The 14,140-nt window shown below is 42.6% G+C and overlaps 1 protein-coding gene across 1 annotated transcript in view; it reads right to left on the reverse strand.

Annotated features, from left to right (window-relative positions):
- Positions 1-13,549: 13,549 nt before the first annotated feature.
- Positions 13,550-14,140, reverse strand: part of LOC111951305 (cadherin EGF LAG seven-pass G-type receptor 1-like) — a 120,087-nt gene continuing 119,496 nt past the window's right edge. The window contains exon 36 of the mRNA XM_070434694.1: positions 13,550-13,874. Within this exon, the coding sequence (XP_070290795.1) occupies positions 13,850-13,874 (25 nt within the window). The 3' untranslated portion in view covers positions 13,550-13,849. The remainder of the gene's footprint in view (positions 13,875-14,140) is intronic.

Here is a 14,140-nt window from a genome sequence, read left to right on the forward strand (position 1 = left end):
TYAGGAGGGCCAGTTCGGAACTGCTGAAAATTGATTTCAAATGACTRATTACAGCTCGAAAAGATTCCAGAAAGGTGGCCAATTATTTCTGGTCAAATAAAATTGTATTTGTCACATGCCCCGAATACAACAGGTGTAGACCTTACAGTGAAAGCCTGAGTTACAAGCCCTTAACCAGCAATGCCGTTTTAAGAAAAATGTGTTAGGTAAAAAATAGACAAGTAAGAAATAAAAGTAACAAATAATTAAAGGGCAGCAGTGAAATAACAATAGCGAGGCTATATACAGGGGGAACTGGTACAGAGTCAATGTGCAGGGGCACCGGTTAGTTGAGGTACTTGAGGTAATATGTACATGTAGGTAGAGTTAGTGACTATGCGTAGAAACAAACAGAGAATAGCAGCAGCGTAAAAGGGGGGGGGGGGGCAATGCAAATAGTCTGGGTAGCCATTTGATTAGCTGTTCAGGAGTCTTATGGCTTGGAGGTAGAAGCTGTTTGGACCTAGACTTGGTACTCTGGTAACGCTTGCCGTGCGGTATCAGAGAGAACAGTCTATGGACTAGGATGGCTGGAGTCTTTGACCATTTTTAGGGCCTTCCTCTGACACCGCCTGGTGTAGAGGTCCTGGATGGCAGGAAGCTTGGCCCCAGTGTTGTACTGAGCTGTACGCAGTACCCTCTGTCTGTCTCTTATACACATCTAGATGTGTATAAGAGACAGGTGTAGAGGTCCTGGATGGCAGGAAGCTTGGCCCCAGTGTTGTACTGAGCTGTACGCAGTACCCTCTGTAGTGCCTTGCGGTCGGAGGCCGAGCAGTTGCCATACCAGGCAGTGATGCAACCAGTCAGGATGCYCTTGATGGTGCAGCTATAGAACTTTTAGAGGATCTAAGGACCCATGCCAAATCTTTTCAGTCTCCTGAGGRGGAATAGGTCTTGTCGTGCCCTCTTCACGGCTGTCTTGGTGTGCTTGGACCATAATAGTTTGTTGATAATGTGGACACCAAGGAACTTGAAGCTTTCGATCTGCTCCACTACAGCCCTGTCAATGAGAATGGGGTCATGCTCGGTCCTCCTTTTCCTGTAGTCCACAATCATCTCCTTTGTCTTGATCACATTGAGGGAGCGGTTGTTGTCCTGGCACCACACGGCCAGGTCTCTGACCTCCTCCCTATAGGCTGTCTCGTCGTTGTCATTGAGAGAATAGCACCCACACCCATTGTTGAGCCATGGGTGTGAAAGATTCATCAGGCTACTGGCATGACACACCTGGCTAAAAKATTACTGTAGCTCTGTTGGAATAACTTTTATAGATAACTTTGACACCTTCTAGAAACAGATGATGCTCTACAGGAATGACGGAGTGCATCCAAATCATCTTGGCTCCTGGACTCCTGTCCAYGCTTTTCAAGGCTGCATTGAGACAATGACTTATCAATAACCCAAGCMCAGATCAGATAATCCCTATCATTGTGTCGCTGAGTTGTCGTAATGCTGCAGCAAATGTACAYTATCCCAGTGGGGTTGGCAGTCATAATGTAAGTAACCTAATTCATGTCCCTCTAACTCCCCTGAATGCCTCTGTCGATCCTACAGCTATTGTATACAGTAATCATGTGCCCATGAACCAGAGTTATACTGTTAGCACTGAGGCGGTTTGTCCTAGAAGGAAGTCCACTGTGTTAAGCTCACCCTGCACTATCAGCTCAAACGTAAATAACATTGTCATGTCTACTTCTGATAAGCTTCCCAGTGAAGCAATAAAAACAACCAAGCATCCCAGAAAAGTGCTAAAAATAGCCCACATTAACATAGAGTACCAGTCAAAAGTTTGGACACACCTACTCATTCAAGGGTTTTTCTTTGTTTGTACTATATTCTACATTGTAGAATAATAGTGAAGACATCAAAACTATGAAATAACACATATGGAATCATGTAATAACCAAAAAAAGTGTTAAACAAATGAAAATATATTTTATATTTGAGATTCTTCAAATAGCCACACTTTGCTTTGATGACAGCTTTGCACACCCTTGGCATTCTCTCAACCAGCTTCTCCTGGAATGCTTTTCCAACARTCTTGGAGGAGTTCCCACATATGCTGAGCACTTGTTGGCTGCTTTTCCTTCACTCTGTTGTCCAACTCCTCCCAAACCATCTCAATTGGGTTGAGGTCGCGTGATTGTGGAGGCCAGGTCATCTGATGCAGCACTCCATCACTCTCCTTCTTGGTCAAATAGCCCTTATTCAGCCTGGAGGTGTGATGGGTCATTGTCCTGTTGAAAAACAAATGATAGTCCCACTAAGCACAAACCAGATGGGATGGCGTATTGCTGCAGAATGCTGTGGTAGCCATGCTGGTTAAGTGTGTCTTGATTTTTTTTTTTTAACGACGACAGTGTCATCAGAAAAGCACCCCCACACCATCACACCTCCTCCTCCACGCTTCATGGCGGGAACCACACATGTGGAGATCCTCCGTTCACCTACTCTTCGTCTCACAAAGACAAGGCGGTTAGAACAAAAAATTTGGACTCATCAGACCAAAGAACAGATATCCACCGGTATACTGTCCATTGCTCTTGTTTCTTGGCCCAAGCAAGACTCTTCTTCTTATTGGAGTCCTTTAGTAGTTTCTTTGCAGCAATTTGACCATGAAGGCCTGGTTCACACAGTCTCCAATGGACAGTTGATGTTGAGATGTGTCTGTTACTAGAACTCTATGAAGCATTTATTTGGGCTGCAATCTGAGGCTGGTAGCTCTAATGAACTTATCCTCTGCAGCAGCGGTAACTCTGGTTCTTCCTTTCCTTGTGGCGGTCCTCATGAGAGCCAGTTTCATCATAGCGCATTATGTTTTTTGCRACTGCATTTGAAGAATGTGCTGTTGCGCGTATTGCGTACAAATTGTTTGTACTCTGTTACAGCACTCACTACGAAGTTCCAAACTGCCTCTAGAAGCAACATCAGCATAATAACTGTTCGTTGGGAGCTTCATGAAATGGGTTTCCATGGCCGAGCACCTACACACGGCTGGGGGGGGGGGTGTAAAGCTCGCAACCATTGGACTCTGGAGCAGTGGAAACACATTCTCTGGAGTGATGAATCACACTTCACCATCTGGTAATCCTATGGACAAATCTGGGTTTGGTGGATGCCAGGAGAATGCTACCTTCCCAAATGCATAGTGCCAACTGTAAAGTTTGGTGGAGGAGGGATAATGTCCTGGGGCTGTTTTTCATGGTTCGGGCTATGCACCTTCGTTCCAGTGAAGGGAAATATTACTGCTACAGCATACAATGACATTCTAGACCATTCTGTGCTTCCAACTTTGTGGCAACAGTTTGGAGAAAGTCTCTCCCTGTTTCAGCATGACAATGCCCTCGTCCACAAACCGAGGTCCATGCAGAAATGGTTTGTCGAGATCAGTGTGGAAGAACTTGACTGGTCTGCACAAAGATTTTGGAATGAGATATTCGACGAGCAGGTGTCCACATACCTTTGGTCCATGTAGTGTAACTGCCTTAATGTTGCTGTACTCCAGGAAGAGTAGCTGCTGCCTTTGGCGTCCTTAATGAATATACATACATTGTAAGATGTCAAGAGGCTGGTGTGCAGAGATGGTTGAGTTTAGAGCAGGGGTGTCTAACTCCGCGGGCCACATTCAGTCTTCAACGAGGTCGAGTCCCTGTCTATCTTCTGTAAACACCTGAAACAGTACCTCTTCAAAGAGCATCTTAAATGACACCCCCCCCCAAAAAAAATATATATAATCCTGAACCAACACAATGTCACTGACTGTTTAGCTTTAATTTCTGGGATTTGGAGAGAAACGGTATAAATGTAGCTCCATTCTAGACACTTTCCATTTGGTCTTTTTTTAAATCTTGTTTTAGCTCAAACCACCTGTGGGCCAGATTGATCCCCCTCGCGTATGTTTGACACMCCTCGCTTAGAGGCAGAGGAAAGTAAAGGAGAAAGAGGTGGCGGGGGTTTACTTTTTTCATTTCAGTGACACTAAGTGTGCGTGTGTGTGTGTGTCTGTGTTTGAGTGTGTGTAGTCTAGACTTCACACACGCCAGAGAAAATCCTAAAAGGGAGCCCTTAGTCCAGATTTAAGACAATTAGAGCGTACCAAGATGTATTCAATCAGGGACCTTACCCCTACCCATCAGCCCTGGTATATATTGTGGCAGGGCAGGTGAGATGAATGTATCTGCAATAAAATGTACTTGTTGTGATACTATATTTTTCAACCAATAGATGGCGGTGTAGGATCATTGTCGTGGACTTTTTTGAGCCGACAAGGAGGACAGTTTGCTGAAGTCTGTATCTGCTGCATGGCACTGTCTTCCAGTGGTGCCACCATGGGCCCGGCTACAGGAAGATGAATTATTAAAACGATAACAGTGCCTGAGAGATACTCAGGTGGGGCAGAGATAATTTAGAGAGGAAAGGTCAGTGCCAATTCTTCTGAGTAGGCTAAAGTGTCTCCACTTAACCCCCAACGATACACACGGAGTGTGATTATACAGTGAACATATGATTCTGAAGAGTATGAAATAAAAGGAGTATTGGCTGATTGTTCATCTCAGACCGAAAAACACTGACATTTAAAAAAAAATCACAACTGAGAGAGCACAACATCTTGAGATTTTAAMGCTATCGGTCTCAGGTGCCCCCAAGACTACCTCTATCCTTAACCCCCCCATTACTACCTGCACGCATCCTCAACTGTCTGTGTCCCACACCAGCTCTGTCACCTGAGGTMGAGCCTGTTGTCACTGGGCTGCCTGACGTTCCCTCACTTTCACAACGTACTGTACTTATTAGTGTGCCTTGCTTCAGCAAGACCACTCTAGCATTTCTACTTACTTCTGACTAATTGTGCCTTGCTAAGTGTGGTCCAGGTAAGTGTGGCCTTGCTATATATCTTGTTGGAATGACTTAGTAAAAAATAAATAATTCAAAACGAGATCCTAAGTCATTCCAACGAGATCGTAAGTCGTTCGGACGAGATAATTCAAAGAGTTCAGTTTTTTGGGGGTGGGGGGACTTCAGGGCTTCTGTAGTAGACACAAATCTGCCAAGGAASAGGATGGAGTTGGTCTTGTGTCTGGTGAAGAAGAGTAAGGGGTGGTCWGCATTGAAGTAGTACCTCTTTTTTTAGGATAACGTGATCTGCCTCGCATTAACCCCACTACATGCGTCAGCTTTTGTTCTGTTCATCCCAGACAGGTTTGCCTTGTCCTTGTCAAACATGTTAGTCACGTCTAGCTGAGACAGATGCTCCCTCAATTGGTTGTCCTCAACTTTAAAGACATCCTCCGGCGACGTTTAAAAGAAAACTTTTACTGTTGAAAAGCAATATCCCAAATATAAATACAGTAAAGTACACACACTAAAGGGTAAAAAAATACATGTTTTACCAAAATATATAAAATATATATTTTTGGCAAACTTCAAGAAGTAGAGCATTGAAGGAGTTGGTCTGATGGGAATAATTCATGTCATTKCCCCTTGAGGAACAATAGACAAGCAATATAGAACAAAAGAGGAAAGCCCTGGACCACCTATTGAGATGTMTTTTTTWAAAGTAAATCGGGTGTTAAATTAGGTGGAAGAGTGAATTTAGGAAGGTTGACCGTGACCTTGTCCGTCCACTAGTTAATTTTCTCTGGTGTCAGCTCTTTTTCCAGCTTTGACATAAGGACGGAAGAGACCACTTATAATAGAACAGGTTACCTTCAAAAAGTATTCACACCCCTTCACTTTTTCCACATTTTGTTGTGTTACAAAGTGGGAATAAAATGTCTTTAATTGTCATTCATTTTTGTCAACGATCTATACAAAATACTTTTTGTTGTTGTTATTAATGGAAAATAAAACACTAATACTATATATTAGATAAGTATTCAACCCCCTGAATCAATTTGTGTTAGAATCACCTTTGGCAGCGACMACAATTGTGAGTCTTTCTGGGTAAGTCTTTAACAGCTTTGCACACATTATTCTTCMAAAAATTATTTAAGCTCTGTCAAGTTGGTTGTTGGTCATTGCTARCCAGCCATTTYCGAGTCTTGCCAGTGATTTTCAAAACTGTAACTAAGCCACTCAGGAACATTCAATGTCATCTTGGTAAGCTCATGTTCAAATGTTGAATTTGTCTCCCAGCGTCTGTTGGAAAGCAGACTGCTGATGACAATCATACCCGTAACATGGCCCTTGAATGTTTTGGTACACCTACTGGATAGCTCTTCTTTGTCTACACCCATTCAGCACCAATCACATCTTCTTAAGCMTTAGCTCAGCCCATCTCTTTAAGTATTCACATGTGAGGCCATGTGCTAAACAGAGTAAGGTAGTGAAGTAAACAACCAAATATTTCAAGAGTAAAAGTGATGTCGTAGCAAAAATCCACTTTATCTAGTTCAATAAATGACCGTAATCACCCCCAACTAGATTTAATGTTAGCTATCTATCTAACATTAGGCTATAACTAGAAATGCAAATGGTTTCTACACAGATCCTATACGTAATGTTAGCTAGYGAGCCAGCTAACGTTAGCTAGCTAGCGTAACAGTACGCTTTAACTTGCAAACGAAAACAACTTTACAAGCATACCCATAACATGATGTGGCCACCACCATGCTTGAAMTATGAAGTGGTAGGTACTCAGTGATGTGTTGTGTTGGATTTGCTCTAAACATAATGCTTTGTATTCAGGACAAAAAGTTACATTTCTTTGCCACACTTTTTTWAAAGTATTACAAACAGGATGCATGTTTTGGAATATTTTTATCCTGTACAAGCTTCGTTCTTTTCACTCTGTCAGGTGCCTTTGTAAATTGCCTCCAGTGTGTTAGAGTGCGCTCTGGGTAATTTGTGTATTCAGAGCGTTGTCTGTTTGTAAATCCAGAACACACACTGGACGCTCTGGCTGAAGAGAACGGTTGATCCAAGCCTTCTGATCTTACAACGGCAGTCAAGCACCCAAGCTAACTGGCTAATTGACACATTTAATTAGTGAAACTCTATAGATGTTGAAAGGCTCTATACTTTCAGTATAAAGTCGTTAACTGAGTTGTACTTGGAGGTTATCAATCTTCAGTAGTGGTTATATTAAGGTTCTGTGTTCTATGTCAGTATAGGCTAACTGGAAGGTTCTGTACCTTTAGTAGTGGGGTCATTTGAAAYGCCAACATACATGATTTCAGATGTTTATTCTCTATTCCAATGCTGCTTAAAGGGAGAACACTCACCTGGTTGATTTTAAATGGATGGTCAGAGGTGCGAGCACTGGAGAATGTACGTAACTAAGTTGCTTTAAAGTACAGAGCATTCACAAGAACCAGTCTGGTCATTTCGTTGACATTTCCTGGTTTAACAAGCTTTCATTTTATCTGTGGACAAACAATTCAAATGTAGAACCACTCCACAGCGGGAAAATKAACTCCAGGTAAAAAGGTGAAGACGACTTGATGTGTGCTTTTTACAGGCCAGTTTCACCGTTGAATGTTGATGATAAATGATTTCTAAAATCTTCCTTTGTGTTTGTGTACCGGTTTCATCAGAGCCGAAGAGTCTCACTTGGCCCCCAGGTGGACCATGGCCAGAGCTGAATTGATGCTCATGGGAGAGAGATGGTCTTACTGGAGTTGGATTAGCCAAGTGTGTGAAGAAAGTCCAAGGCAAACGCTGTGTTTGAGCTACTGACAGTGGTCATGGCTGACTGGTGTTCCTACAAAGAATGAGTGTACGAAATGACAAGTATAATGGTAATGCAAAGCCCACCCACCCCACCCCCCAGAAAATGTATTATAAAGAAGTTTTACGGAAAACTACTTTTTGAGGGGGGGGGACAGCTAACTTCCTGCATCTCAAAACATTTTGTCATTAGGCTAAAAGAATGTTGCCGTTTTTAAAGCTAATTTCCTGCAGTTCTACATATTTTGCCATGAGCAGAGAGTGTACTCTTTAAAAATGTACTCTTTAAAGCTCATCTCATGCCATTCCTCACATTATGCCATGAGGATGAAAGCACTTGCAGTTCATGTTATACTTATGACATGTTCATATGCTATCTGTGGGGGCCCCTAACGAACATAGATTTTAAATCAATTATTGTAGGGGATGAATCGACCTGTTCTTAATATTGGGGGGCACATCCCCCATGGCAATTTTTCCTATGAAATTAGGAAATACTTTATTTCAGTTGTACGGAATAATTGTCTAATAGATAAATCGCTCCAAGTCTGCTCAAAAAGTAGGACAAAGTTGTTCTGATGATAATAACCACCAGAGGGCAAAACATATCTTGAAATAATTTGGTAGCAAGCAGGACTACGGTAACACTAGCTTTTAGGGAGCGGAGATGAGGTGATGGTTGCAATTGAGATCAGCTGTGTGGATGAATTTAGCACATATTTATGGTTTAACTAGAGATCTGCCTGCGATAATTTAGTGGCCATCGACGGTTACAATAGGCCCGTAGACTACTTCACACGCTACAATAAGCTCAACTGGACACCTAAATGAGGCAGTGAATGAACTGAGAAAGCACACAGGGCATTCTACGCAATAAAAAAAGTTCATTCAAATTGAAATACCTATACAAATGTGGCTAAAACTAATTGAATGTGTCATTGAACCAATTGCACTTTATGGCAGCGAGGAGTGGGTTTCCACTTGTAAAACAGGATTTCACCCAATGGGACGAACACCCCATGGAAATCCTGCACGCAGTTCTGTAAGATTCTCCTAAATGTCCAGAGGAAAACAACTACAAACAATGCATGCAGGGCAGAACTTTTGAAAATCGAGTAGCCTATACTTTAAATGCCAGGATGTCATCAGAGAGGCTCCTGAGTGGCGCAGCGGTCTAAGGCACTGCATCTCAGTGCTAGAGGTGTCACTACCGTGATTGGGAGTCCCATAGGGCAGCGCACAACTGGCCCAGCGTCGTCCGCGTTTAGGGTTTGACCGGGGTAGGCCGTCATTGTAAATAAGAATTTGTTCTTAACTGACTAGTTAAATAAATAAAAGAGAGGAAGAGGAAAAGCGAGAGGATTTACACTGTCCAAAATCTGTCCTCATGAGATAAACCCTTTTTCATTTGGAGGTCTATGAAAGCGTGTCAAATTAGGGGAGGCTTATTTGATTGAATAGAAGTTTCATAAAGTTTAGGCTGTTACAAATGTACTGATATAAGTGGATGCATGTGGCATTTGAGAAAAAGGACTAAAGCTGTGCCTGTTGTTCCACACGAGTATCTGCCCTCTCATTGGCTAGAATGGCCCCACCTGATCTCGCCTGCTTTCAATCATTTGAGGACGCGTATTTCCATTGTTAGAGAAGTCACTTGGCTATTTTTCAGAGGTGGGACCAAGTCATTGTTTTACAAGTCACAAGTAAGTCTCAAGTCTTAGCACTCAAGTCCCAAGTCAAGACAGGCAAGTCCGAGTCAAGTCTCAGGTCAAGACCGACAAGTCAAGTCTCAAGTCCTAAACTTTGAGTTTCGAGTCCTAAACAAGTCATAATGTGCTCTTCACCAAATGTAATACCATTTCATATTTTTAACAAGAGGAATAGTTAGTATATTAAATATACGCAAATCATGAATGCTTTAAAAAATATATATATTTATTATTTTCCAAATAAACTATCTCCATGGAAATACATGGGTAGCCATGAGAAAGGCACATCAATATGACAACAAAAACGAAATATTGTAGTGCTCTCTCTCAAGATATAATCTAGACACCTAAAACAATCCTGCCATAAAGTTACAATCATTTACTAAAAGGTACATCAAAACAACTGCTACTGAACGTCAAGTAGGCCTACAATTTGAACACTGGCCTGAAAGTCTGTGAAAAAAATACAGATGGGAGATAAAACCTGCCTCGACAACAGCTGATAATCCTAAAAGGGAACGACCTCTACAAAAATGTACGAATAACGGGAAACAAGCGCGATTGGGCATTCGATGGGCCCGTTCCTCGCCCTAGCGTTGCTGACGCATATCAAGTATTACTACGCCTGCATAAGTATTTTACGTATCAATTTATCACATATTTTATAGCAATCATGTCAGTCGATGACAGTCGATGACGTGGCATGCAACCATTGGTTTATACACACAATGTCTGAGCAGAGGAACGTGACTAAYTACACCTTCTCAAATGAATGAGTAGTAGTTGATATTTGTTGCTTACTGTATATGTTTTTACTAAATAGTACTGTTCTTCCAWGCGCACAAAAAGCGTATTTCTCTCAAATTTTGTGCACAAATTTGTTTACATCCCTGTTAGTGAGCATTTCTCCTTTGCCAAGATAATCCATTCACTTGACAGGTGTGGCATACCAAGAAGCTGATTAAACAGCATGATCATTACACACAGGTGCACCTTGTGCTGGGAACAATAAGGCCACTCTAAAATGTTAATGTTGTGAACAGTGTCCCATGATGGATGTTGGGTTATGGTATGGGCMGGCATAAGCTACGGACAAGGAACACAATTGCATTTTATAGATGGTAATTGAATGCACAGAGATACAGTGACGAGATCCTGAGGCCCATTGTCGTGCCATTCATCCACCACCATCACCCCAGGCCCCATCTGTACACAATTCCTGGAAGCTGATCTGTACACAATTCCTGGAAGCTGATCATGTCCCAGTTCTTCCATGGCCTGCGTACTCACCAACCATTGAGCATGTTTGGGATGCTCTGGATCGACATGTACGACAGAGTGTTCCAGTTCCCGCCAATATCCAGCAACTTCGCACACAGCCATTGAAGAGCGGGACAATATTCCACAGGCCAGAATCAACAGCCTGATCAATTCTATGCGAAGGAGATGTGTCGCGCTGTAGCTGAAATACCCAAAGCTGAAAAGGGCGAGAGGCTTGCCTTGGAATKCAGGTCTGAGATGTGGTTCATTCTGCCTGATTTTTAGGTGGGTTATAAAGTACACGAGGAAAATGTGTGATAAAACATGTGGCTTTACTTAGCAATTGAAAACATAACAAATGGTTTCCCAGCCTGTTTTGGTAAAATCTATGATATCAATGATATCAAAATGATAGTTTTAACCATGTTATGARACTGTACACCGTGTTTGTTTAAATTTACAATGTTTACAAACAGTGGAGAAAAACAAGCTTATATATGTTGGGTTATCAAGGAGTGTGACAGTTGAACTAAGCTCTTGAGGCATTTCTAAGTGATATTCTTCAAGAATCAATGCGTACAAATCATTAACTCACAAGTGTATTTAGCAACTTTAAATGCCCTTTTAAAGGGTGCTGTTGAGTGTCACCATTTAAGCCAGGGCCAGGGGTTTTCCCTGACCTCCTTACCTGGTAAGGAACAACTCTGGGTCATAGTTGAAGTCTATATAWCTAGGAACCAGTTTTTTCTTTCTGGGTCAGGGCCCATTTTCACAAGGTGTCTCTCAGAGCAGGAGTGCTCATCTAGGCTCAGGTCCTCCCCGTCCTCTGAAGCTAAGCAGGGTCGGTCCTGGTCGGTCCCTGGATGGGAGACCAGATGCTGTTGGAGGGCCAGTAGGAGGCACTCTTTCCACTGGTAATTTTTTAAATAATATCCCAAATGCCTCAGTGATTGGGGACATTTCCATGTGTAGGGTGCCACCTTTCGGATGGGACGTTAAACGAGTGTCCTGTCTCTCTGTGGTCACTAAAGATCCCATGGCGCCTATCGTAAGAGCAGGGGTGTTAACCCTGGTGTCCTGGCTAAATTCCCAATCTGGCCCTCATGGCCACCTAATCATCCACAGCTTCTCCTAATTAATCTCCTTTCCCCTGTAACCATTCCCCAGGTCATTGCTGTAAATGAGAAAGTGTTCTCAGTCAACTTACCTGGTAAAATAAAATCCATATAAACTATTATGATATAAAATACAAAACTGATCCAAGATCAGCAATCCTATCCTAAGACGCTTTGTGAATACGGGTCAGGTCTCAATCAGGACACATTCCTGCTCCTCCTCCTTGTCATCATCAATACTCATTGCTTAACCCCCAGGTCACCTATTCCATAAACTTATGGAGCCATTTGTCAGAGAACAACTAAGAAAGTGTGATTAAATACCTCAACTCTTTATCAGGGTGTCAGGAAAAACTCAACGCACTTCAAAAATGTCTCTTCTATTACACACTGACTTTACCCCTGTCAAGTGGATAACACAGTGTGTGTGAGTGAGTGAGAGAAAGTACGATACCCCGGAACCACACTGGAAGGGTCACACACAGCAGGACCGGTAAGCACCCTTGTTTCATAAAGGATTAGCCCTGGACCTCAGTCACTGTCTGGACTTTGGACCCCACAGCAGACAGTCCATCAGCCAGCCAGACATACACTCCCASTTGTGCCTGGCACAGCACAGTATCAAGGAGTGTAAAGAGACAATACATTCCTTGGATAGTGTAATGATATACAGGGAGAGTCATTGAAGACATAGCTACACTGCCTTTTAAGGAAAAAATCCATCTCTTTTCTTTCCTCCGTTACCTCGTTCACGGTTATCCTCATTTCACTGTTTTATCTCCCTCAAGGGTATTTCTTTTTTTTTTTTTTTGTAATTCGTCTGAGGTCGGAATTCAGACGGCTTAAAAAAAATTCAACATGTCATCTTTAATTTGACAGTTACAATCATTGTTTTTTTCCAGTGTCTTGAAACCATAAAAATAAATATACATATGTYACAAAACAATCCCAGTGTCTTTGATCATACAAAAAAAATCACATTTTGTACATGATAGGAAGTGTTGTAAAGGTATTACTTGTGTAGTGGTTAGCGTGACATTAGAGACTCCATACCATATATGTACTGCAGTGGTTACCTACTTTGGGAAGCAGAATAATGGGTGTGTGCTGCTGACCTGTGTTCAAATGTTTTCTTTCAAATACTCCATTTTGGGGGGGGGGGGGGGGGGGGGAGATTCCTGAAGTACCAGATGGGTAGGGTTTGCACAGTGATAAGGCACAGGTTTGCTAGTCTGAGCCACAGAATAACATGTCATATTACAGCGTGTGATTTCTCCACAATCAGAAATTATTTCTAGAATTGTTGTTTTTACAAAAGCATTTTCTTTTCAATTTACAAACATGTATTTTTGTCTCTCATCCATGATGACACMGTTCAAATACAAAATATAGATTTTTKKKGAAATATCTACATATTAATTACACTCTAAACACACAGGGTGAAAGGCTATATTCCTCTTTCTATGAGTAGCTTGGAGGAATAGCGCACTTGGTAAGTCTCTGAGTTTCTCCTGAACTTCCTGTAGACCYCTATAGGATTTGTAGTCTTTGAAGTCTTTCTCTGGACTACAACTGACTGTACCAGCACACAGTGGTCATATATCCATACATCCGTATCTGTATCAGCCCTGAGGCTCTTGAGTCTGTCCAGCCAATGTGAGTCACTCATTCTRGGGGATGGACTCTTTCTTCACCTCCTATTTAGTGGTTTGGCACAGGAGGTTCCATTAGTCCAGTAKGTAGCACTTCCTCCTTTACTTGGTTTAGTCTGACCCATACATTCCCTTTTCTTTAGTTTAGTCCGGCAGGCGTGGCTCTGAAGGAATACTGCACTCCTTAGGAGATGAAGGTGAGAGGTCAAGGGTGAGAGGTCACTTCTCCATTGCACATGGGCATGATACCTTCTCTCCTTTTCTTTATACCTATCCTTTTCCCGCCTCTCTTTCCTCCTTTGCTCTCTTGTTCCTTTATTCTCCTCCTTCTCTCCTCTACTTCAGTGAGAGATCATCTTTTCTCCTCTCATAAGGGCAGAGAGACTCTGGTTTTCCTGCTGGGTCAGATTGAAGTTTCATTACTGCCGCTGTTCCGGGAGAGAAAGGGAGGGAGGGAAGCATACAGGGAGGGAGGGAAGGGATAGAGGGAGGGAGGGAAGGATAGAGGGAGGAAGGGAAAGGATACAGGGAGGGAGGGAAGGATGAGGGAGGGAGGGAAGGATAGAGGGAGGGAAGGGAAGGATAGAGGGAGGGAGGGAAGGATAGAGGGAGGAGGGAAGGATAGAGGAGGGAGGGAAGGATAGAGGGAGGGAGGAAGGAATAGAGGGAGGGAGGGAAGGATAGAGGGAGGGAG

This window comes from Salvelinus sp. IW2-2015, linkage group LG24 (genome assembly GCF_002910315.2).
Source record: "Salvelinus sp. IW2-2015 linkage group LG24, ASM291031v2, whole genome shotgun sequence".
Taxonomy (NCBI): domain Eukaryota; kingdom Metazoa; phylum Chordata; class Actinopteri; order Salmoniformes; family Salmonidae; genus Salvelinus; species Salvelinus sp. IW2-2015.